At 43.5% G+C, this 26,778-nt stretch overlaps 1 protein-coding gene across 1 annotated transcript in view; it reads left to right on the top strand.

Annotated features, from left to right (window-relative positions):
* Window positions 1–25,734, top strand: part of hipk2 (homeodomain interacting protein kinase 2) — a 71,058-nt gene extending 45,324 nt beyond the window's left edge. The window contains exons 3-15 of the mRNA XM_041037593.1: window positions 3,828–3,951; window positions 4,678–4,797; window positions 6,257–6,343; window positions 9,703–9,887; window positions 10,013–10,175; window positions 12,324–12,549; window positions 13,281–13,402; window positions 16,252–16,382; window positions 17,339–17,521; window positions 17,702–18,025; window positions 18,762–19,006; window positions 19,125–19,285; window positions 19,410–25,734. Coding sequence (XP_040893527.1) covers window positions 3,828–3,951; window positions 4,678–4,797; window positions 6,257–6,343; window positions 9,703–9,887; window positions 10,013–10,175; window positions 12,324–12,549; window positions 13,281–13,402; window positions 16,252–16,382; window positions 17,339–17,521; window positions 17,702–18,025; window positions 18,762–19,006; window positions 19,125–19,285; window positions 19,410–19,874 — 2,536 coding nt within the window. The 3' untranslated portion in view covers window positions 19,875–25,734. The remainder of the gene's footprint in view (window positions 1–3,827; window positions 3,952–4,677; window positions 4,798–6,256; window positions 6,344–9,702; window positions 9,888–10,012; window positions 10,176–12,323; window positions 12,550–13,280; window positions 13,403–16,251; window positions 16,383–17,338; window positions 17,522–17,701; window positions 18,026–18,761; window positions 19,007–19,124; window positions 19,286–19,409) is intronic.
* The last annotated feature ends 1,044 nt before the right edge of the window (window positions 25,735–26,778 follow it).

Genomic DNA, 26,778 nt, shown 5'->3' with positions numbered 1-26,778 from the left:
AGCAACGATGTTGCTCCTTCTCTCTTCCTTCCTCCCTTCCTTCGCTGTCTCGCTCTCTCTCTTTCTCTCTCTCTCTGTCTTTCGCTGAACCGGAGGAGCTTTCTGTGAGAGGCAGAGGAGCCATGAGAACAGTCTAAGTAGAGCACTGGAGCATAACCCAGGAAGGTTCAGGCTGAAATGGATCCAAGCATAACATCAACACTAGCAAATCTCTCCATCACACACAAGGGCAAAGTCCATGCGGCCGTGGCACACAGCTACACACACATGCATAGAAACACTGAACTAAAGCTAAACACCTAGCACTAATTGCAATGAAAGTAGGTTTTGTGGAAGTTGGCTGTTATCAAAGCCACCTTAATACGACATCTAAGTGTATCAGCTGCACTGTAGCTCGTCCCTTGCTTCAGTTTTGCTTATTTGTGAGCTTGTGTGAGTTACATACACACCATAACGGTGATTGATGTTGGAAGTTGTGTGGGTTGAAAAAAAAAAAAGTTGAAGGTCTTGCGGTCTGTATGCGTCCACTGGAATTGCAGTGATCTAGAGGACCATCTGATGAAAGGGTTTCCTGCGATTTTCATTTCCACAATGCGTGAGAATTTCCTTGCAGCTGAGTCAAAAAAACAGCCTCGTATTGTGAGAACAGCCTGCTCTTTTTGCATCTTGCAATAGCTCATACATATTTTTGGTTTCTTGAAGTCAGATAAGGTTTTTGGAGAACTCATACTCATGCAAATAAGGGAGGTATATATTTTGTGTTTTTGTGTAGGAATGTGTGAATCCTATTTAGATGACAAATGCAGCGCAGAACTGCAGGGCTGCTACAGTATATTGGTTTCATTATATCGTAAAAATATTGCATGGGGGGAAAAAAAACTATTGCTGTGATGAGTATGTCACAGTGCTGCCTGCCTCTATTATCAACTTCTGCACAGACAGCATGATAAGCAAAGAGTTGAAGGACAAACAGTGATGTTTGAATGTATAAATAGAACATAATCCTCACAAACTTCTGCTCGTTGTTCTGTGTTTGTCAAGGAGTTTTGTCATGAAACAAAGTGTTTAAGTGCTTTGATTTCAGTTTCTGAAGACTTTGGTTGCACGTTTATGATATAAATTTAATTAATAAAATATGTATTTTAGCGTCACAAAATGGTTTGAGTTCCTAGGGCTGAGAAAGAATGTGTAACATCTTCATTAACACTGTGCTACATTACAGCACATTATGTAAACCATAATTACAAGCGTTTAGAATAAGAAGTATTAATTCGGAATTTGTTGGAACAAACAGAAAGGAGACTAAATAGTCTGTTGATGTGTTTTTCAAAACATCACACAACTTATGAACTTGTAACACCAACACAAAAACTTATAGCAAGCCTTTCAAATATAAATAAAATTTAAAAAAGCAAAACAAGTGGCTAACATTAGGCTATTTACATGACAGGCAAATGTTTGTCTGCGTAGCTTGCATTTCACCTTCTCTGGGCAGCCCTAGTCTGCATAAAACATGTGCTCATGGATGGATATCCGTTAGACGGTGACCCAGGAAGGGGCACAGGAAGACATCTCTTATAGTTCTGAGTTTACTTTTTTGGTGTGCTTGCTTTTCTGTGTGGTGTTGCAGCTGTTATGTTGCCCCTCTCCCTGTTGTCCACAGCAAAACTCCAGCCAGTCTAACAGGCTGTTAAAGGAGGATCAAGCTGACCCCGGTCCTGTTGTCCATCTCGTCTCTTCCCTAATGTACCTTTAGTAGACCTCGCTGTTCCCTCTGCTATCGCCTCCTAGCAGGCCCCTTTATGCTACTTTGGCAGCCCCTTGATAGACGTCTCGGCTCATTGTGTGTGAAGGTGTCTTTGTATTGGTGTGTAATGGTGCCCTAAGATACTGTTGCTAGACTGTTGTCTTGGTGTCTGTTCCATTGCTGCCCTTGAGACCCCAATAACCACCTTCTGTGACAGGAGCTCTTCACTGAGCAAAGCACTGCTCCCCCTCATTTGCTTTATTTCTGTCTCTGCCTCTTTTGAACTCTCTCTCTCTCTTCCTCTTGTTCCGGTTTTTGTTTTTCTCAGCGTCTATCCTGTCGGTGTCTCCTGCCTCTATACATCAGCCACATCTCGGCGTGCAATGGATCGCCTGTGCCCTCTTTTGATTTCACCCAGCATCCGCAAGCAGTGAATAAGGAGCAGGGTGCTGCAGTTAGAAATCTGCTTTTAAATATGTGAGATGTGATCATTCATTATCCTCCAAACCCTCCTGCTCCCCTCAGACCTCTCACCCATAACCCCCCACCGCTCAAACTACAGGCCTGTAAAACCCCATAGCATCCCCCCATGCTGTTTTCCACATTCTCTGTTTCCCTGGTACCTACAGTTCCAGCAGGCCCAAGGCCAGGCCCCCTCGTTTCTCTCTCCACGATCGAAACCCTCGCCAGAGCCCGCCTAGGCTTATGGGGGGAGGGCTAGCCTAGTTACCATGGTCACAGCAATCAGCATTGTGAACTCGGGCTATGAACAAGAAACTTTCCGAGATCAGCCTTAAGCTCCTGTGATCTGTGTGTCATGCTGTTAGTATGTTATTAATTGATAGAGAAGGATTTCAGCTTTAGTATTTCAGTCTGTATTTAAGTTAGAGATGGGACAAGAGCTCTGCCTGTTTCTCTTAGTGGAGACCAATTTTTTTTGGAGCTACAGTAAGTTACTAAATTTCACCACTAACATGCTAGACCTAAAACGTCTCCTCTGTAGTGATGACAGCCTGAGAACCTCTTGAAAGTGGTTTGGATTGTTAGCGAGCAGAGTCACTATGTTCTTGGTTATTTTAAGCCCCATCAGAGACATGAGCTCACAAGAAGTGGATTAGTCTTTCTGACAGGACATAAAACGTGTTGAAAGAAATTTGGGAATTGTTTGGGACTGCAGCGCTGTTCAAATAACTGAAACAATATTTTTCCTTTTTCATCAAATCATAGATATTTATCTCTTCTACCAATGGAAGGGTCTGAAGTGGTGTCTCACTAAACGTGTGTGTGTGTGTGTGTTTGTGTGCGTGTACGACTGGGAAAAGCCAGTGTCTGGGAATTAAGCTCTGGCATTATCAACTCAAATGTAGCTTACTAAAAAGTCAGATGAAGCTCACTACATGCTCAAGAGCATATTTATGTTGGTTTTATTTTTCATGGCTTAATTGCCTCCATCTTGCTTTGTGGCCGTGGACCGTAAAATTCAGGAACCATACACCACTACCTCTACACAGTCCCCGTGTTTGACTACCAGAGATGGGGGCTCAGTGATTGCTGCTCCTGCATGGTTATCAGTTAGTTATCTGCAAGGTGCCATGTTGGCAACTGCCAACAAGACAGCCTTCAGACACAGTTAATTAATTGAATGGTCTGTCTTGCTGTGGAACTAGGATCTTTGTGCAAAAAAAAGGTGCGCCTAATTTGTATGTGTGTGTGTGTGTTTTCTGATTAAATCGTATTGGCTCTGGGAATGTTACTAAACTTCTGTGAACAGTCTCCAGCTCACTCCTACATATTCGGCATAGATTATTTCCTCTTCTGACCTGTGTGTACTACACTGGGCTGTTCTCCATGAGCTCATCGGAAGCGAGAAAAGAAACTCCTCACCAGGCTCTTGCAGATATGACTTCATATGGAAAATGACAATGTAGTCATGTTACATTTGCAGTATGTCTCAATTTTCAGTGTCTTTGTCTGTCACAGCAGAATCCCATTATATCACCAGCTCTGCTCAGTTTGAACTTATACATTTGCTGTAAGAGAAAATCGTTCTAACAGTACTGTGTGTTTTCTCTGTCCACAGGGCTCCGGAGATAATCCTGGGTCTGCCGTTCTGTGAGGCCATAGACATGTGGTCCCTGGGCTGTGTGATAGCCGAGCTCTTCCTGGGATGGCCCCTCTACCCCGGAGCCTCAGAGTACGATCAGGTAACACATGATTGCTTGGTCCTTCAAATTGTCTCCTGACCTTTGAGCACCTCATGATTGTGTGTGTGTTTGGGTATTGGGAGTGCTAGCATACCCATGAATCTGTGCCATTATGTTTATGTGCACATACGTTCGTGTGTGTTCTCTCTCCGTGAGTGTGTGCTTGTGAGTGCGTTTGGGAGGGTGGGATGCTTCTCTAATCCCCCTGACAGTCCCTGATGATTCTTGCGCAGCCTCCCTGTTTATCTGAACAGATGCCACAGAGCCACTTGTCCAATTAGCGCAGCCCCTGTGCTCCAGAGCAAGACATTGCTGCGTTCCCCTCTCTCTATCAGTCAGACGAGGCTCAGTGGGAAAATCTTGAGCAAGTTGTGCCCCATCACTGAACAAGCTCGCCTGATTTTTCACAGGCCCGAAAAACTTAGCAAAGTGTCTCATTTACAAGTCTCAAATCAATCTTAGACTCTTGAGCTGAGGTCATGTTTGGGTGTTATGCATATTTCAACTAGATAAGATTGGAGTAGTTAATGTCAGCCTAGAGTTTCAAAGTTTCTTCTATTACCACACAGCCAGACTGGTGGAACTGATCTTAGTACCGATGCAATGGCTGCAACAATGAAAGACCTTTTTTTTGTGATCAGCAGGAAAGATTCACAGTGCACCCCAATTATATGCTAATTATGGTTCAATCATGCATGTGATGTGATTGCATCTTCTGTCTTACAGATCCGGTACATCTCACAGACGCAGGGTCTGCCTGCAGAGTATCTGTTGAGTGCAGGGACAAAGACCACCAGGTTCTTCAACAGAGACCCAGACTCCACCTATCCTCTCTGGAGACTTAAGGTACAACTTAAATGACACAGATGCATCCACATATACAGTCACAAAAGTTCCCAGCTGGTGGCATCAAGAACATCCTTCTAGGAGCAGGTCATATTTCACGAGTAAAAGTCTTTGCCAGCGAAAAGCTGATGTTAATATTCCAGAAACTCTGGTTACATTATATGAGCCACTGACAGCCCTATTTCTGGCTATAAACAAAGTGAGAGGGTAATAAGAGCAAAATGGATCCATGTTTGAGGATTTGGCAAATGGAAACCGAGCCTGGTGAATCCAGCTCAGAGGGTGTCTGCTCTAACCCCCTTCCACCCTCTCTCTATGTAGGCCCTTTCTTTTTTTTTTTTACCATGATCAACTTAACTTGAACTTAAGTGTGTGTCGCACAGTGAATTCACACGCTGAGCTCTTGACTGTATCACATTTCAAACACTGATCCATCTCTGCAGGGTATGATGATGTTTTTACCATGTCTACTCTGCCTGAGTATAGGACTGATCTTCTCCGAAAAGCAGAGTGCATTTTCTTATGAATCCCACTAACCTAACATACCACACTGACAACAACTGATGATGATTGGCCTTTAAATGAAGACATATAGGAACATAGAGAACATAGCGTACATGCTCTCGAGTCAACTGCCCACAGGCTTTTAGGAGATATCATGCAAAACTTACTCAACTTTTTCATGCGTTTGCTCAAATTTACGAATTTCTCTGTGCTCTCTGAGAAACTGTTTGACCTATGGGACTATGAGGCCTTTTTAAAACACGTTGTTGTCAGTTTAAAGACGGGCGTTTCTGAGTTCCTGACGATAAGAGCTGACAGCAGCATTGTAAGAAAGACACAGAGATGGATTATAAGCTTGCACTTGACACCACTGCTGTAACGCATCATGATTTTCTAGTGTCTTTGGTATGCGGAAAGTCAAACATGAAGGCATCCTGACCACTTTTTTTTTCCACATTGAAGAGTGATTGCTCAGCTTCAATTTGACCTTGCCATGTGTTTCCATGTTACAGCAGCTGCATTGCTTTGCTGACTGTAATTAAAAATATCATGTGTTCAGTCAGGAGGTTTCTACAGTCAACACAGATTAGTTTTGTGTAAATGTACCAACTTTGAAAGAGAGTGATCACATGCGCTTATACTTGTTTTTGCATTTCCATGTCGTTTATGTAAATGTGCGTCCATGTGAACTTGTGTGCATGCAGTGCAGTGCATACTCTGCATATCGTCTCAGTATTCATGTGATATAGTGTGGTGTCTCCACATGCGGTCTCACCCATCTTTCCTGGCTAGTAGATGAGTGTTTGTGTGCTACCCCAGGGTTGCTCAGAGGGCAAGCTGAGTCCTGCTGCACATCAACAACAAGAGGCTGTAATGAGCCAAATGTAAATAGTGCGTTTCCAGAGGGGAAGTGTGATGGGATTTGAGATGAACATCTGCTTCTTGTCTCCCACAGACTCCAGAGGACCACGAGGGTGAAACGGGGATCAAGTCCAAGGAGGCTCGAAAGTACATCTTCAACTGCTTGGATGATATGGCGCAGGTATGCTGTTTCAGTATCACAAAGCCTGTCTCTTCCCTTCCCACCAGTCGGACAATAGATGTATTTTTTCGCTTTTGCTCTGTCTTTTGCTTCAAACACATCCGTCTGTCTCACATTTGAAGCTTCCTCTGACGGGGCTACTGAAGTCCCGGGCCAGTTTGATCAATCACATCTCGAGAATTATCCATCAAATATTTGAAATCCTTTAAAATATTTATCCTTTCAAGGCCTGATCTCCAGATGTGGTGTAGCTCTGCCGCTATATAGAATTTTAAGGAGTCAAATGAAAGCAGCTGTTCACTGAAACCCCTCCTCAACTCTGCTTGTGCTCTTCATTTTGCTTAACCGCTATCTAATAAGTTACAGACAGACATTTGAGCTGAACATGTGGTGAGGCTGGTTAACGTGTTTGATATGTACAGTTTGCTTTCTTATTTAAGCTGAAGTGAATGTTGTGGCTACGTCCTCACTTTGTACATCTGTAGTACATGTAAGCACGTAGAGGGCAAGGGTACGACATGCTGTTCTCTCTCTCCACCTCTTTTCCATATACTGACACACACACACACACATACACACACACAAGTGTACATGCACACATTCCACAGCGTCCCAACCAGTTTTTCAGACCGGCTCAGTGGGACCCGCACCGCATGTTGTGTCTGCATGACTCAGCTGGTTAGCCCCTCTCTCCCTGCAGCTCTGCATGTCACCTGTTGAAATCTGTTTGTTTAAGAGATCTTACATAAACCCAGGAAGCAACTTATATAGCAGACTTATATTTGGAGAAGCACTGTCAGTGAACCCAGATACATCTAATGTCACTTTCCTCTGTGACTCAGGGTGAATTCATCTCTCCACGGTGGGAAAATTCACATGTAGCCATGACATTTTGATAGGACATGCCTGACACTGAAATGATAGCGAGCACTGTTTTGTTCACCCTTGCTTGGCCAAATACTGGTCCCTTCGAATGTCTGACAGTACGCTCTTGTCGTCATGCTCCTCAACCCTACCTCTGATAATGACTAGCCAAGAGATAAGAGTTAAGCAGGTGAATTATTTCTGTTTTCTTTAATATGGTCGTCTTGGTGCACAACCAGCAGCAGCAGCCTCTGGAAATTGTCCACGTGGACACGCAACACATGTAGCTGCTTAAGTGATGGAGACAATTATGGTTGTCCAGTAGCGCCCAGGGCCGCTGTCAGGCCTGTCTGGAATAGCATGCTGTCGGCTGGGACAAGATATTATCACTGCCTGGGTTTGTTGAATTTACAGTTAACACACACACACACACACATGCATCACAAAGTTTAATGAAACCAACCTGCAGTGGTATGATATCCCCTGGGTCATCTCTGTCTCTTACGCTTCAAGCTCTGTGTCCCATCTTCCTCTCAATGTTGCAGCCAGACTCAGCTTACTACAGAAACACAGAGGACATACAGTAGAACTGCTCAAGCTTAATGTGGGTGAAAACTGCCTATTTTGCCCCATCTCACTATCCCGACCGTATAAACAAGTCAGCCTTGTGGACATCTGTCTCCGCGTGTATAATGGATGATATAGCTGAAGGCCCTGCAAGACAGAGGGGCTGGGTGCCAGGAAGAGATAATGAACCTCCTTTCAGTCGTGGGAAATGTGGGGAGGCTTTAGTCACAAGTATATCTAATTTGAGTAAATCGGAGACCAAGTTACAGCAAATGGCCTGATGTAGATGGAAAGAAGGCCGGAACTGCTCGAAAATGGATTCACTCTGATCTGCAATCCTTCAATATCTCTGTTGATAGGAGTGAAGCCATGGCAGGAGGAGCAGCATGTTCTTCACGTTATCTTTCTTTTATTACATGCACTTACAAACACCCTCTTCCTTTCTTCTGCCTCTCCTCCTGCTGAGAAATTAAGTTTATGGGTAAATCTTGCACGTTGTATTGCTGTGCAGGACATTCGCCTGCATCCTGCATATCTAGCTCCACATCTCCTGAGGCGTAGCCCAATCTGTCCCACTGCTCGACATCTGCAGTCCCTGCCCTTACTCCAGAGTGGCATGTCAGTGCTCCTCACGACACAGATGTGGCTCTGCGAACAGCCCTTATCACGCAAGACGCACAAGGCTGACCGCGTTAGTTGAAGCCCCTGAGTTTTTTTACTGACCATTTTCATTCCAAGATTTGTAAATGTCACATGTTGCTTCTTGCGGTTACTGAAAGAAAACGAAGCATGAAAATATCTTTTCTATCTAGTAAATTCACATACTTTAATTAAACTTCGTCTTCCTCTTCAGGCTTCTTCTTATCCAGCGTGATTGTTGTGGCGCACCTCAGCCAGCTCCCACCTGCTATGCACGTGCACCACCAAACTGTGTACATTTCCCAAAGTCATCTCTTCCACTAGCAGAGGACAATGTGATTATTTCTCACCTCATTCTGCAGATTATTCCTTTATCACAGCCAGCGGAGATGGCAAGCAGAGAGGAATGGTTACAGAGCCTGAATAACCTGCATAGAGAAAGAGAATTGAATCAGATTTGCGGTGTTGACTGGCAGCACATCTGATAGCCCCTGGAGCAGGCCTACAGATAAGAGCTGCGTCCTTATGAAAAACAGGCCTGCTACCTCTGCATGGCAGTCACAATAAACAAGGCTGCCTGTTTGTTGCCACTGTCCCTGTCTCTGTCCTTTCATTGCCTAACAATCTGCTTGTTCGCCTAAGCCCAGACAGGCTATAACACGACCTTGTCCTGCTTCCTTCATTCCTCACCCCACACGACAACCCTAAAAGTAAAAGCAGACCCCAGATTTTTTTTATTTTTGCTGCTTTTTTCCCAATATTTATCCACAACCTAAGCTGCAGCGTTTAATACAGATGAAGCAACATGATGTACCAAGGCAGCTTCCCAGAACTGCCTCAGAACATATTTAGGTGAAGTTGTCTTGTGTCAGCTTTTTCAGAAGCACTCAGAAATTGGTGTCCGTTGTGAAAGGGTTCTTTAACGACCGGCCAATGGCAGTATTTATTGGGTTCGTGTTTTTTGTTTGTTTTCACATCTTAGGAATAGATAAAAATCTCGGTGAAGGCGCCAGGAGATATTTCAAGTGGTGCTATGAATACCAGTGCAAATGTTTATAGTGTCACTAAGGTGCAAGGTTATCACTGGGCTCTGTGACACACAAACTGACACCCTAACTGATGAGGCCTTGTGAGTATTAATAGGTCTCTCTGTGGGAATGAACTGCGGGAGAGATTTTTCTCTGTCGTCTGCAGAAACATTAGAGACCTTGAATACTCAATCAGCCATTGAAGAAATATTTGAAATGCTAAGAAGCGTGTGTGTTCGTGTGTTTGTCTCACGCATCCAGGTGAACATGACATCAGATCTGGAGGGGAGTGACATGCTGGCAGAAAAGGCTGACAGGAGGGAGTTCATCGACTTGTTAACCAAGATGCTGACCATCGACGCCGACAAGAGGATCACCCCAATCGAAACGCTCAACCACCCCTTCGTTACTATGTCACATCTCCTCGATTTCCCACACAGCACACAGTACGAATAGGCTCTGTTTTCGTTATTTACATAATTATCATTTTGAACACTGAAGTAACATCTGCCACTGTCACAAGACTCAGCGCTCATTCCTTCTCTGTCTCCCTCACTCTCTCTCTGTGCAGTGTGAAGTCGTGCTTCCAAAACATGGAGATCTGTAAGCGCCGTGTCAACATGTACGACACGGTCAACCAGAGCAAGACGCCCTTTATAACCCACGTGGCCCCTAGCACCTCCACCAACCTCACCATGACCTTCAACAACCAGCTGAACACTGTGCACAGCCAGGTAAACTGAAAAAAATACATAAACAGCCTCATTCATCAGTATGCTATTAGGCAACCACTAATAGTGAAGTTCTTTGTTGTCAGGTGCAAGTATGTAAATTATTTTAGCTGTGGTTTGCTGCATTTTCACGGTGGTCTCAGATAAAATTGCTGTAGAGACATATCCTGTTTATAAAAAGAAATGCAGATCGAAAAAGCAAAAGTATGTATGTGACCTTCAAAATAATAGCATTCTGACAAAGTATAGAACGTGTAAAAATGGACAATTAAAGCCGAGCACAAACTCTTTAAGAAAAAATATGAATAATGCATTTGCTGTCACGGCCAGTCCAATGTTGTCTTAACCAGAAACAGCCAAATGTCAGTGGTTGCACAGCCTAGCAGCCTGTATTTGCCCCTTTGTTCTGTTTATTTCCGTCCGTTCTTCCTGTCTATCTGCACGTTCCTTTGCTTACTGGCCTGCCATTCTGCCTTTCTGCCTTGGTGCATGTATATCTGTCTGCCTGCATTTCTGTCTGTGCCCCAGGTCCTGTGGGATTGTCACAAAGTGCTGATTACACACATGACAAGCCCTACTTCCTGCTTGCCTTGCATTCTGGGGCTTTCAGGCCTTAAGAATCCCTTTACCAGGCTTCCTCTCTTTTCCCCTCCTCTCCCTCCTGTCCTCCCCTGTCTTCTCTTCTTTCCTCCCATTTCTCTGGGTCAAGCCTGTGGTGCTTTACCACTTCGTTCACGTACGGTCTGTGAATCGAAACTGCTGACTTTTGGCTGCTGCCGGAATCACCGAGCGTTTGGGTTGCAAGGTTTTCCAGACTGTGCTTAGTTACAACTCCGGCTCACTCTGCCCCCACCTACCCACCCACTACCCCTCTCTTCAGTAAACAGAGTTCTTTATCACCAACTATATCGAGCCAGCTCACACCGTGTAGCATGCGACAAAAACCCCATCTTGCTGTGATTTAAATGGATTAACATTCCCTCGGCTTGTCTTTTCTGCGCCTGGCTCTCAGGGCATATAGACAGACTTAAGTTAGTGATTTATTCAGCTCGATTCATTTGCAAGGCTGGAATGCATCTTTGGCTTGTATTTTGCTGCTTCCGTGCTTGTTTATGATGAATGCCACAGTGCCATATTGATTATGTTCCCTCCCCTGGTGTTCATTGAACACGCTAAAGAGAACAGATGAAAAATGAAAGCGCTGTCTCTGTATTTCCCTCCACCCCCATGTACGCTTAATGAAAGGGCTAAAATTAGACAGTGTCTCGTGGAGCAAATACTACTTACGAGCTGAGCAAATGGTGTCTCTTAAAAGCATTTGTTTGTCTCCAGGACTTTCCCAGGCGGTCTTAATATTCCATATTAATGGTCAAGACATGCTGGAGTTACCTAAGCTTACATAATTATAGAATGACTGTTGGCTGTGAAATATTACTCCTGTCAGGCGTATTGATTCGGGGGCTAGATAGTGAAGCTGTGACATGAAATGTCAGTTTTTGCTGCAGCTCATTATATTGACTCATCATCATTCTGTAACATTTATATGATATTGTAATATGATCTCCTTAGGACTTAAACGCTCATTTAAGTGTGATAAAAAGGGAAAATGTTGCTGGGTGGTTAATTGTTTTTAAGTAGTGCACTGAGATATATAAAGCATCAATGAATTCATGTAGGGTATATTGCCACCATAGACAGTCAACATTTCCTGTCCGGCCGTGCATTATTCTAGTCTAAAGACATAAGGTCAGTAAACACTGTCAATGATATAAAATGATCAAAATCTCAGTCTAAATTTGTTCTGGTGGCATTTTGCTCATTGATGGTTGATTATTCTAAGAATTATAGCATTGATTGCGTCTCTCCTCCATCCTTTCTCTCCCTCCAATTAATCAAATCAGCAATGCGCATATTTTAAGACATGTTCAAATCAGTCGTCCAATTTCCTCATTCTTCCATCAGCTTTCATCACTGATGGATGCCCCGCTATCCATCTTCTATTGATGTCTCTGGTGGTTGTTTTGCATCTTTAGGTGTTGTTATCTTTGCCTGCTATTCAGCCTTTCTTCCTTGGAGCGTTTCCACTTCCCTGTCATTCCCATCAGTTCCTCCACTCTCATGATTTTTATTTTGGTCCCATCATTCCTTTAGGCCACCAACCTGGCTCCCTCCTCCACCAACAATGCCACCCTTTCCTTTGCAAGTCCTGATGTCTCCATACTAAACTACCAATCTGCACTCTACCAGCCCTCAGCTGCCTCCATGGCGGCCGTGGCCCAGAGGAGCATGCCCCTTCAGCCGGGGGCACCTCAGCTCTGCGCTGCCCGGCCCGACCCCTTCCAGCAGGCGCTCATCGTCTGCCCACCTGGCTTCCAAGGTAAGGAGGTCTGACCAGTCAGTGTACATTAGCATGAATGGATCGAATGAGATATGTGGTGATCTGTGCAAAACATGACATTTTATCCATGAGCACCTGCAAAAGCAAAAGCCGTGCTATGAGGACAAAGTACAATGCATATTGATATGAGGATAAAATCCAGTACCATAAATGTGGTGCTGTATTCAAGTTCTGTCTCTGTGCCCAGACAGCTGGCTTTTTGTCTTTTTGTTTTGCAGCTTTAGCCTGACACCCCACAGGTGGTGTCAGTCGTGCCATAGAAAAACGGTGATTCAATGATAACTTGATGAGGAAATAAATAATCTAAAAAGAAATGTAATATCTATGGGAAATGCTAACTCACACCCCCTTTGTCTCCTCTGTGTTTGCACTGGGAGGACAGAAGAGCTCAGAGGCATTATTTTATTTGTTTATTTATTCTTTCTGTGGAATGGGTGATAATAAAAAATCCATTATTAGCAACTGTTTTTATACTATTGCCATGACTACTGTTTTTGTTTCTCTCAGTCGCACTGCTATATTTGAACGTAGCAGAAGGGTTCTGACATCTGTTGAATGCAAATAAATCAGCTTGCGCATATAACCCGTTATCTGATCTCTCGCTCTTAATTTTGCAGAGAGCATGGTGTTGTTTATAAGCGACAGATGTGGAGGTTACTGCTGTACTTATTTGTTGCCATCCTCTGTGCATGTGCTTTATCTGTGCACAGGGCTGCAGGCGTCCCCTTCCAAGCACACCAGTTACTCTGTGCGGATGGAGAATGCTGTTCCCATAGTGACGCAGGCCCCTGGTGCCCAGCCTCTGCAGATCCAACCTGGCCTGCTTACACAGGTAGGAAGATGTTCGAGCATCACAGAGAGAAAACTAATAGAGTTTTGTGGGTCTTAACAATAACAGTGCCTGTGAGACTTGGAACTGCTCACATTCCAACAAAGCTCTCTGCATCCTTTTTTTTTCATAAGCCTTCACTAAGAATAGTATCTATCGATGGAGGCTGGAAATCACTCAATGTTCGTGACCCTGCTCCTGCTGGCAGCTGTTTTTTCCTGAGCACTCTTCTGTGCATTGCTCCCTGCCTCTCTCTCTCTCTCTCCTCGTACTCTCTCCCCCTCGCTCTCTCTGCTGCCCCGCTCTCCTGGAGGCTGAGGCTGCCACGGTCTGATGCACACAAAGGCAGGAGCCTTTCACACAGAGAAGGCCTTCACTGGAGCCTGCACAGTGGAGCCGGAGCTTTAGCTGCTAATATACAGTTGTTGGAAGTAACAGAGAGTGACTGTGCATCACTCTCTCTCTGAACACACACACACACAGTAGACCACTTCCATTGCCACACCACCTCTTTCCCTATGGAAATTTCCATGAAGGCTTTAAATATCCCTGAGAATCCAGGGAGTTTTGAAGCGCTCCCTTATCTCCAGTTAATCATGCAGTAGGCAGGCAGGCAGCAAGCTCTGTGTGTATATGTGTGTGTGCTCGCGCCTGTATTTCTATGGCGGGTTAATCTGTCAGATACCAAATGGTGATTAGCTCCAGGGCTGGTTCCAAGTCAGGCGCTCCAAATTACAGGCCTCAGAGGATCCTGGAAGGTCAGGGGAAGCTTGGATGAGGCTTTGCATGACCAGAGAACTCATAACATCACCAGATTCATGGATATGATGGATCTATCAAAGGAAAGAAAAATAAAACATCTATGTTTTATTAAAAAAAAACACAAATTACATGAATTGTTATATTAAGAGTAAGCCACACATTGCTGCCACGCTCTGCAGGTGTTCACTATAACCTCTGTCTGCACACATGTTAAACAAAGACAGGCAACAGTTAACGTAAGCAGATGGTTTATATAGGCCAGCGAGCAGTGCACCTAATAACTTGGTGTGTGGTGTGTGTGTGTGTGTTTCTCCGTGTTTATTCCTTTACCGTGGGAGGTCTCGCAGGCTTGGCTGAGGCGTTGTTTGCCTCTTGGTTGCATTCCCCCCACCTGTGCCTTCTCCCACCCACTGCTCGCTGCCACCCCTCCTGCACCTTTCGCCAACCTTGGACCCATGCGAGTTTACCCCCTCCCCGAGCTCCTTGGGTGTGCGGAGAGGGGGCAGAGCGAAGGAGGCTCCAAAGAAGGGAGGCAGGGAAACCAGCAGGACCTTTATCTGGAGCAGGAATGCAGAAAATGTGGAAACAATTGGGGAGTGAGAGCTGGGGCTTTCAAAGCCCTGAGGTGACAAAGGGTTTTCACCCGGGGAGTGTAGGTCGAGGTGGGAGGCAGTGGGCCGCTGATAGTGATGGTAGGCTCTGAGAAGAAAGAAAACGGCTTCTTAACTGGGTTACCATTTCAGGGCAGACAGGCTGGTTACACAACGCAGACGCCTAGTGAGAGAGGCATGTAGAGTGCCAGGAATGGAGATAGAGCGAGCAGGAGGAGGAGGAGCAGGAGATGGATGGATGTATTAGTGTCTCTTAATGGCATGTTGATAAAAGGCCTTGGATGTGGTCTAAGATGTAAAGACCATCTCCAGCTCCAGAATGTTCCATTAGAGATGTCAGTCATAAATGCACAGACAAGGCAGGCTGGCCTGCAGATGCCGCCCCCCCCTCCTCAAGCCGCAGCGTTTCAGCCACAGGCCGGCTGGTTTTTGCTTTGCAACCTACCTCAGACAAAAACAGTTCAACTTGCACAAGCCTGCAGCCAGACTACAGAGCAGCCACTTTGTGTCAGAATATAATGGGAACAGACAGAGAAACACAAATGTATGAAAATAAAGATAAAGATTAAAAAATAAAGTAAAAATAAAGTTATTCTACTATATGCACATATTACCTGCTTTGCATTTTGTATGGCGGCTCTGACTCTCACTTCTCTGTGTGTCTCTCTCTTCCTCTATTTAAACGTGTGTGCGTTGCAGCACATACTGATGCTGTTGTAAATAGATGTGCAAATGGTATTAAAGGAACAATTCATTAGCCCTGACATTAAAGTGCTAATCAATAGAACTGCATTAAACTATTAGGGTTACGCACACAGTAACACACAAACACGTTCGGGCATGCATGCACACACACCCATCTTGGCACATCTTGGGGCATATTACTCCTCCTGCTCTGCATCAGAAATACAAAGTAGCCTTTTTCACAGAAGCTTGAATAAGCCTATGAATTTAATTAGAACATAGGTTGGTTTGATTCAAGTCAAACACATAATCACAATAGCTCACAGACAAGCACATACACCCACGCACACACACACGGGCCCGGTCTATCATACACAAGCGCACAAAGAAAGGAGCTGCTCTACATCTTTATTAAGTCCTGGTCTTATCTCTTTTGTCGATGGATGTCTCCTTGAGGCTGGCGGAGTTCATTTTGCATGCCCAGTAGCAAGTTTAAACCAGCTGTTATTCACTTTTGAAAAGATACAGTAATTTATCACAACACCCTCGAACTAATCAGCCAGGTTCAATGAGTTTCCTTTGTTCATGCATTTATAATGTTTGAATTAAAAGACTCAAATAAATTAATCATGGATAACTTTGCAGGCTAACTTCATAAAGCAAATTAATAAAACTCATGTTTTGTCATATGACAGCTGACTGTTTTTCCTTGTCTCTTTTTATGTCCTTTCAATCTCCACTCTCTGTCTTCTCCCCCTCTTTGTTTATCCCCCACTCTGTGTTCTCGTATCTCAGCAGGCCTGGCCCAGCGGCACCCAGCAGATCCTGCTGCCTCCAGCCTGGCAGCAGCTCACCCACACCTCAGTCCAGCATGCCACTGTCATCCCCGACTCCATGAGCAGCACACAGCCTCTCGCCAACTGGAGGTGAACAGCACTGCTTCCCTACTTTTAACCGCTCCCAGCCAGTTTTAACCTTCACTGATTCAGGAGAGTACTTTGATGTCTGGAGGTTGTGGCCTGTAATTTTTAAACCCACTGAGATTTAGCTGGATAAATAACGTGTGTCATTTTAAAGCTTCAAAATAAAAGCACTTTGTAAAATCAAGTTTGTGCACATAATACCAGGGGTAAGTCTGCAGTTCAGGTCAGATAAATGGATTTCAAAGGCCAGCAGTGGTTTTATGGCGTGTATAGGTAAAATATGCTAGAGGAAGATGGTATGGCATACGACTGATTGGCCGAGGAGTGTCCCTGACAGCTTGTCCTTTATCTTCAGTGAATCACACTCCCCACGTGACCGCTGGTGGTTTTATAAGAGCAGATTTACCTCAGGGAGAATATATGTACATGTAGAGACATCATGTCAACTATAACCTGTCACTGCGATGACTTAATAAATGGATGGATAGACGGGAGAGGGCAATCTGCAGGGAGATAAGGAGGATGCAGGTATATATCGTGTATGTGTGGAGGGCTGCTGGGGCCATATATGCTCAGATTCATTCAGAGCCGTCCATCTATGACTAGACACCACCCTCCCCATCTCTCCCTCCCTTCCTGGCCAGTGGCAGCTCTGTTGTCCTCTGAGAGATGATTGGGAAAGTGTCGCACTTCCTCTGCAGAGCTATCGCTCCACAGCTGCTGGTGTCAGCTCCTCTGCCCTCCCTCTTTGCTCTCTCCCTCTCCTCCTTGGGTCTTCTTTTAAAAAGTTAGCTGCTGCCACCAGCTGGCTTTTATGGGAAATACTTATCTTATTCCCTACCAGTGTTGGATTTGATTATTCAATGATGTATTAATGTATTTTTCAGTTTCTCATGCACTGATGCTTCATTTACAGGTTTCTAATTGTTGTGTTAACTTAAAACTGTGTTATATTGCAGGAATTCCCACCCTCATGGCAGCCATTATAATCCCATCATGCAGCAGCCAGCCTTGTTGGCTGGCCACGTCACACTCCCATCAAACCAGACACTCAATGTGGGAGTGGCACATGTTATGAGGCAGCACTCAACCAATAACAGCTCCTCTTCCAAAAAGAACAAACAGCACCAGATGTCTGCCAGGTACTCTTTTAACACTCAGGCAGCTCTAGACTTATTATATACATGGTCGTCCTGGCAACTTGAGGTCATCACAATAAGATCATGATATCTCACAGCTTTTGATTTTGAGGTCTTCGATCTTCATATCTGTGCTTTATGACCTCTTATGAAACACTCACCCCACCTCTGTCTTTATCTCAGGAACATGTCAGCCTACGAGGTGTCATCCTCCCAGGCGGTGCTGTCCCCGCAGCGCTCCAAGAGGGTGAAGGAGAACACGCCCCCACGTTGCGCTGTGCTACAGAACACCTCGGCCTCCAACTGTCCACCCCCGCAGCTGTGTGGCGGCAGCAGTTGGGGGGCTAGCGAAGCAGAGCAGGCTTCCAGCACCACCCGCGACCATCAGCACCAGCACCACGTCCCCAGACAGACCATCATCATCCCTGACACGCCCAGCCCTGCAGTCAGCATCATCACCATCAGCAGCGACACAGATGAGGAAGATGACCACAAACAAAACAACAGGTCAGTTCCGGATTTTTGGTAATTAATGTGGTTCTTTTTATACGCACTAAAACGTTTGTTTATCATTGGGGTCATCAGTGCTTGTCATTTCACTATGAATTGCTGCTGATAAAAGAGATTTGCAGGCTTGTCATTGCAATATGAATTTCCACAATAAAAACATCACAGGGCTGCAGACTGAGATCAGCTGAGATAAAGACTGAGAGCCTTTTCAAAAACATTGTTTTGACTTAGGAGGATAGAGGTATTTTCCCACCATTGCCAGCAAAACCGAGAAGCCAACTTTCTGTCATCTTACTTGTCCTGTGATCTCATTTTCAGTTACAAAATAGTGTCTAACGTAATTAGGTATTTTCAGCGACACATGTTTGTGTTTGTGTAACTGTGACGACTGTGTGACAATAAAACATGATTTGATCTGAGGTCATAAAATGCTATCTTGGGCTACTCAAGGTCAGTGGTAATCTGTGGGGTGTTGGTGTTTTGTGACAGCCGATCAAATCTGTTTTATAGCCATAGAGCCATTTGTCAAACAAACATGATGATATGTCAGTGACAGCACATGACTGGTGTGATATACTGAAATACAAGGCAAGTGATCCTGAGCAGGAAGTGACAGGAAGTTAACTGGTAATGGCAACAATGGATTTTTAACAAATCAGATGTATGTTTTCACATTAAAGTCACTGGAATTGAATTTGAACACCCCCCCCCCCGCGCTTTTTGTTTCCACCAGCTCATCTTCAAAACAGAGGAAGAATGTCATCAGTTGTGTGACAGTCCATGATTCACCCGACTCCGACTGTTCCAGCAACAACAGCCCCTACACTGTGGAGTCCAGACCCCCCAACAACAACAGCTACGACACAAAGACCACCATACTGGACAACTACAACAACGGGAACCCCCGCACCATCATCATCCCCCCTCTCAAAACCCAGAACAGTGAGGTCCCGAATGAGTGTGAGCGCCTGATGCCAGGTAAAGGACTCTGACTCTTTCCTAACCTAAAACACAGCCGCGTGAATTAGCGAGTAATTATTATGTATTAAAACTTGCTGCTTCCTCATTAACCAAACTTGTATCCTCTCCCTTGCAGATGCAATGAACCATCAGAATTCAGCTTACAAGTTCAAATCGTCCAATGGAGTAGTGTCTGGCAATAATCACGTACCAGGGGGCGTGACTGGAGGTGGATCCTACCGACAGCAGCGCTCAGGGCCACACCCCCTCCAGCAGCAGCCTCTCAATCTCAGCCAGGTATGGAGAGATGTGAATAATCACTATCAGTGTGTGAATATGTGTGTAAGAAACCTCAGATCTACAAATTGTCAACTTCTTAGGAACATGTTTAAATGTTTGTCTCTTTCATCTCCTTTTCCAGGCCCAGCAGCACATGGTAGCCGAGCGAAACGGAGGTCATCGACGCCAGCAGGCCTACATCACCCCCACCATCGCCACTCAGGCCCCGTACTCCTTCCATCACAACAGCCCATCTCACACGGGCAACGTCCACCCGCACTTGGCCGCCACACACCTGCCTAGCCAGCCCCACCTCTACACCTACACAGCCCCCACTGCTCTGGGCTCCACCGGCACTGTGGCCCACCTGGTGGCGTCACAAGGCTCGGCGCGCCATGCGGTCCAGCACGGAAGCTACCCACCCAGCATCGTCCACCAGGTCCCAGTCAGCATGGGCCACCGTGTGTTGCCATCGCCCACCCTGCACCACAGTCAGTACCAGGCCCAGTTTGCCCACCAGGCCTACATCAGCGCTTCACCCGCCTCCACTGTCTACACTGGATACCCGCTGAGCCCCACCAAGGTCAACCAATACCCTTACCTCTAGAGAAGACACTGACTGACACTGGAGAGCCTGACCCAGCACTGCTGCTTCCCCATGAACCCACCCGCCCCGAGTCGACATCCTAAACATCCTCTCCTCAACCTCAGACATAAACAGAGACAGAGGAACATGCAATCCTCATGAAACTGTCACGTATAACTTGAAGAAATAACGACAGAGAGAAAAAGAAAAAAAGATTCACAGCCTCTCTTGAAGGGAAAGATGGGGGTTGAATTTCAGAGGGGTACAGTTCAAAATTTCTTTCAGTTTTGTTTTTTTTTTTCTTCCTGAAAGAGCCAGTTTTTGCTTTTATTTGTCTATTCTTCGCTTTACTTTATGAGGGAAGTAATGTCTCATTATTTTTACAGTGAGGTTTGAAAGAGGCCTTTTGGGACAGTTGAGGTTTTCTGATTTGTTTTCTTTTATTTTCCCCTCTAAAATTTGGGAAGCGACTGCTGAACAGGGGTTACTGACTGGAAGTGTGGAATCCCAAGAGATTTGGGAGAAGGTGAAATACGGAAACCTGCTGCTCTTCAAAGAAAAAAATATTGATGGCCTTGAACTGTCTTAATATTTCCAAATCATTCATGGCGTGGGGAGAAAAGAGAGGCAACTTCCCCCACTCCACCTTCTCCAGTCGAGGAGGCTTCTGGAAATATAACCAACAGAAGACAACAAACTTTTTAGTGTATTTATAGATATTTTTCCTTTTTGTTTCACCTTTATGACAATACTTCAGTTTTAGGTAGGTGTCTTAGCTGGACCCCATTCTTAGAATGTAGCAGTCTGCACCTGTTTGTTTTAAGATTTTTTTTTCCTGATACCAATAGATTTATTTGTTCCGATTTTTTTCAATGTGATTGCACAAAGTGGTTATAATAACATAGGCATGTACAACGTGATTGTCTGTGTGTGCTACTGTCAGCCATGCGTGTGTAGTCCACCTCCTCAAAACCCTCTTCAGTCTTTAGGTTTTGACCATTGTTCCCTCGTAGTGCCTTACAGATATAATGACACAGTTTACTTGGCTTGGATCCTGAAAGCCACAAGAGACTATAGCTATACTTAGAGAGACATGTTTCCCTGGTTTGACATCCTAGTCGGGGCAGTTCTAGCTCTCTTCCAGGTGTAGGCTCAGCCCTTGCTGTTTCTTGTCCTGAATGACAGCTTACAATAGATGACGAAGATTAATGTCCGAGTTGGTATCACGCTGAGCTATTTTATGATGTGTGCATGAGATAACTTGCCTGGGGTACTTACCAAAGTCATAGATAAATTCTTGTTACACTTGTTCTGGATATTAATGTAAATATGAAAATGTACAGTATAGCTGTAGCTGTAAACCTCTATCACAGTGGCACCCAAATGTGGCTTTAGTTTGGAATATATTTGTCTTTTTGTTTTAATCACACAAGGGAATTCATGCATCGTGATTACAGAGCAGAGATATTAGCTCAGTTTTCATGTACAGGGAATGAGTTACAGTACAATGTTTGCGACACAGTAGAGGTCGTCTTTTTAAGTAAGGTTAAAAGCTAGTCCGAGAAGAAGGGCCTGACAGAAAGTGATTGTTGCCACGAGGGTGATTCTGTGAGGCTAGAGATAGCCTTGCTGCAGCAAAGAGACAGAGTATCGAGGGTTGTTTGAGAGAGATACTGTGTAGGCACGAGTGAGGGGGCTGGTTGAAAGAATAGGGTCAATTTAGGTAGGGACTGTGGAGGGCAGGGTGAAACTCTCTATCTTAAATGGGACTAAAATGGTAGCAAGTTGGCACTGAGCAGGTTGATAGTAACACTGAGCCCGGCTGGTTGGTAGGAGCCGCAGGGGCACTACCTTACCTGAATGCACACTTAGAATTCTGACATGAATCCTTTTGTTGTTGTCTCTTTTTTTTTTTTTGTGCTGTTGCTGTTTCTTTCTCCTGCAAAGATAATTGGAAGTTATTTGTTGCGTTTGAGGTTTGGGTAGCATCGCAGAGCTGCAAGAACAGAACAGAAGGGAAATGCCACAGCATACACCTGGAAGGGCACCGTGTGGACGATTTGTTGCCACTGTCCATTTGTCTTCGAAACAGATACACCACAGACATCGCCACGCCAGCCAGATGGGATACCTGAACACTTAGAGAACCAATAGGGCTGTCGCTTTGTGTGTTTGCTGCTTGATTTAACAGACTTCATTTACTCTTGTAGCCAATGATACAAATAATCTCCTCTGTTCATTTGTCCTCTTGAACGTGGGCACATCAGAACTGCTGGTGGTTTTAGTGAAAGCCTTCCCCTCTCCTTCATGGTATGCCATAGTACTTGCATTTGAAGTGATTTTTTTTTTTTTTTAACTTAACATTATCTTGAACTTTTTGACATGGCTGTAGTACATATTGTGTTTATTTTTAGAGATTGTTGCAATAATTCTTGTGGATGTTTTATGAGAGTGTGTGTGTGATTTTATTATATGTCAGGCTCATTTCTATTTTGTAACCTGGGGGTTGATGTACAGTGATATTTAGTATTCCGTGGAGGTGGGTGCACCTGTGTAAAGTATTGCAACACTGCTGAGGATAGTAAGTGTTGAGTTGATGATAATCCAATGGGGCTCTTATTGATACTTGGCTTGAGGGTGCCACACCCCAGAGTGGTCTTTCATCCTGGTACTTGTCTCCCCAAAAACTCTCCACTCCCCGTCAGCTCCAGCATGCAAGCCTTGGGTCCGGGCACTTAAAGATGTGATTACATAGTATGTTGCTGGTTACATCATTCTTCTCTGTTCTGTTATTGTCTTTTGATTTTATTTGATCTACTTAATTTCCTCTAGGTCACTGTGGCCTAAGCACACAGGCATAAGGGAGATGATTTTCCATTGAAATCTTTTGGCTCCTCTGTTATGAGACAGACTACTGAAACATTCCACTGTTTGAGGGAATTTGGCGTTACCCATGCTACACTGCTGTCCTGTCCCCGCACTTGTCAGCACGGGGATCATGTTGTCACGCTCTGACTTTTTCGCTCCTCCCACCAAAGAATTAAAAAAATTGACCATGTACAGCACAGCACAGTACAGTAACAGTACAAGCAATCCTCTACAACGTTGCTAGAGCAGATAGGCAATAACTTCTGATAATGTTGTTTTACCACCAAGCAAGTGCATGTGTGCATAAGATGTACAAGTACACAGGGAGGATTTAACGTACTTAATGCATACAGCACAGTCTTTAATTTGTTTAGAATCTAGACATTCAACTATGAGAAGCGCTGCAGTCTGTTTTTTTTTTTTTTAAGCTTTCTCTGTTTTACTTTCATTACTCCTCACATTTGGCCCCTGTCTAGACTGAATGATGAAATGATGAATAATTATCTAACCTCTCTCCAAACTGTTTTATAAGCCAGTTATTTTTACATTGTTCATGTTGTAGCTTTATTGGTGTTGTAAGAAAATGAATTTGTAAAGAAAAAGAAAAAAAGAAAAAAGGTTGTTTTACATTAGCGTGCCATGGCATAGAATGACCTGTAAAAATGAATTAATCAAAAAAAAAGAAGTACCAACTATACCTTTAAAACCGTGGTCACCTGCGCAAAATGAATGTAATATGTGACCTGCGACATCTGAAATGGCTTTAGATCTTTCTCAGTGGGTGACCATTAATTTAATTTCTTCACTGTTAGTGGCCACGCATGATGCAATAATTATACATCTGATCTCCAGCAAAATCCCATACAAGACAAATAATGTAAAATTACCACTGTCCTCATGATTATGGGGTTATAGAATAATCACTATTTTCTCAAATGAAACACCCAATTAAGAGAAGCCCTGTATGTGCAACATGATGGAAAATAACTTGACGTGTATGATACCTTTGTCTATCACACTATTTCACATAACCAATGTTTTGTGTTTTATAAAAAAAAAAGGGGGGGAATCAGAAATGTGAGCATTAACGTAGATCGAGTGACCTTACAATTACCAAAACGTGCTTAAGTAGAGTGTAAAAATGTTTTGTGTTGTCGAGGTGAGCGTAGCCTTCCCAGCTAGCGACTTTATTGTGAGAGTACTGCCTTCCAAATAACCAACAATACCTCTAAAGCTTTAAGGTGACATTTAAATCAGAGAAAACTGAACAAGGCAGCATCTCACTCTCTATGAAGCCTGGCATTCTCTTATTAAATACACTCAAACCTTCCAACTTTGCTCATGGTGTTATTGTGAAATACTCTTCCTGGAGCTTTGGAAACAACAAGAAACATTCCTAAGAGCATGGCACACAGTGCTATACATTAGTCTTCTTCGGACAAACTCCGCTAAGGTGACTTGAAGCTAAGCAAGAAGCGAGCGGACAACCCGCACCGTAAGCCCACACATTCTTACAGTAAAAGTCATTTGGCAAAGTCGCAGCTGCTTCCCAAAGTACGAAAGGGTTAGGAGCAGGTGTTAGGTGGATTAATCATGTGCTGATGTACTTTCTGTCACCAGGAAATTCATAATCTAGCTACACAAACATTCTTAAAGCCCTTTTGGATGAGAGTGTATGTTTTAGTTTCTTCTTTTTATTTAACCTTTGTTGAGGAGATCTGCTCCTTTTGCTGGCTATTCCTTGGGGGAATTCAGGGTGAGGTGGTCAAGGTTTGATGCCATCGCTGATAAAGGGTGTCAGGTGACTCCAATGTATGAATTTAAGAACCAAAACTGATTCAAATCTTATTGTTTTCCTATCACATTCATTTATTCTAATTTGTGTACAACCAGACAAGGATATTCATTCCTCTACCACCTTAAATCCCCAATATTCTATGGCGTTAAGATCTTTTGGTCCTAATTTACATGAATGAAATTAAAAATGTTGCTTTTCCAACTCATTTCAGAGAGATCTCTAGCCAAAGCCAGTTATTTTTGTAGTGTTAAATTGAATAAGCGAAATCTGGAAGTGGTAGACCAAAGCTACGATCAAATACAGATTTGCATGTTTACACTACAAAAATATCCATCTTGACCTAGAGTCCCAATACCCATTTGGCACATCCTCAAAATAATAACAGTAAATTAGTGTAGCTGAAGTGCTTGGATAGATACTTGCACAACAAAAATTTTGCAAGCGATATACCAGTTTATTTACATTTTCTAAAGACCTAAGAGTGCATCAAACCCTGACCCCCTTTTGTGTCCATTGCTGTATGGTTTCTCAATGGTGTAAAATCTCATTCTTTGTCGATAAAGCTAATGTGTGCTGCGGTATTGCCTAATATACTTCTCTGTTAACTGTCTTTTCTTATTTACTTTTGTTTATTGGGGTGTGATGTCTCATTATTTCAATCTGTTGATGTAGCGTTCTATGTATACCCTGTTCCTTAGCCTAATATTATTAAGTATGTTATGAGAATGGATATTTTACTGGCTTTATAGAATGTTTAAATAAATATAATAATGACAATAAGAAGAAGGATTAATTAAACCTCCTAACAAGTTGAGTACTTGCTACTAAGCGCTTGTGTTACCATTATGATGTTGTGTGCTTCTCTTAATCATTTTCGTTGTAGAAAAATGGAGTGAATTTATATTAGGCTTCGAAAAAACTAATGATAGCATTGTAAATTTTACAGGAGGAATTTTAACAGACAAACAGCTTCGTCAGATAGAAGAATATAGTTATTTTAATTGTCCTCTTTACTAACTGTAGGGTGAGAAGGGGCTCGCGTTGTGGTGAACTATGTTATAGCTTGTTATTCACTGTTACTTTTGATCATTTTTTCGGTCTCCGAGGTGAATCGAGTTATTAATGAGAATTTGTATGCTCACATATGCATATTGTATATGTGTAGAAATGTAATCACACTTTGTCTTGGATTTACATTAAACTGTTAAGTCACGGCACCTGTGTCCTTTTTTCTACTTCTACTGTGTGTGTGTGTGTGTGTGTGTGTGTGTGTGTGTGTGTGTGTGTTTGTGTGTGTGCGTGTGTGTGTGTGTGTGTGTGTGTGTGTGTGTGTGTGTGTGTGTGCGCTTGCATGCGTGTTTGAGGTTTGTTGTGTGCGTTTGAGGATACAAAGAAATAAAAATACACAATATAAAACAAGCTACATACTGTTACTCAAAAATGGTTTGGAGGCCATTAAATAAGACTTAAGCTTTGGCTTCAGTGTAGTAATTACTGTCCTTTTGTATCATAGTGGATTTGTTTCATCTAGCTGTTTGAAGCATCTGTTTCTACTTTTTGAGAGGTATTGTGGCCTCAGGATCAAAGGAACCATCCCTCACCTGTTGAAGTGGCCTTGAGCACTTCAACAGGTGAATCCTGTAATGAAAGAAGCATTCTGTTCCATTATGTAAGTGAGAACAGAGATATATACACATGTCTAAAAACTGTAAAAATACTAAATATTACAATATAATGCATAAATGTGTTCAGGCACAATTCACATGAGGCAGTTTTAGAGTGATTTACTGACATTCAAACTTTAAAGGGTATTGTAAACCAACTTCAAAAGATTCAATTTAATATTTTTTGTGTGTTTTACAGTTGAAGTTTTTTTTTTTTTTTTTTTTTTTTACTTCTCTACACACCGTGCAGGGTTTATGCTCATCAAAAACTGCAAATGTGCTGTAACCAGTAACTAGCAGTTAGATGAATGAAGTAATTAAAGCCTCAAATTTATACCTAGTAACAGTAGCTGAGTAAATATCCCTTGTTATATTTCACCACTGACTGAACCACTGCCAGCTCCAGTGGCTGATGCCTGGCTTCTGTGCCAAACTTCCTCCCTGCAGGACTGGGCTAAACAGTCATGTTTTTATAGGAGCCAATACTGTATAAAACTATTGAGTCATAAGGATTTCATGACATTGCGATGATCTGTGGGACACTGTACCAGCTAAAAAGTCTTAAAATAACTGAAAGACAAATTGATTTGTCATC

This window comes from Toxotes jaculatrix, chromosome 5, assembly GCF_017976425.1.
Source record: "Toxotes jaculatrix isolate fToxJac2 chromosome 5, fToxJac2.pri, whole genome shotgun sequence".
NCBI classification, from domain to species: domain Eukaryota; kingdom Metazoa; phylum Chordata; class Actinopteri; family Toxotidae; genus Toxotes; species Toxotes jaculatrix.
This window is presented reverse-complemented; position numbering and strand designations above follow the sequence as displayed.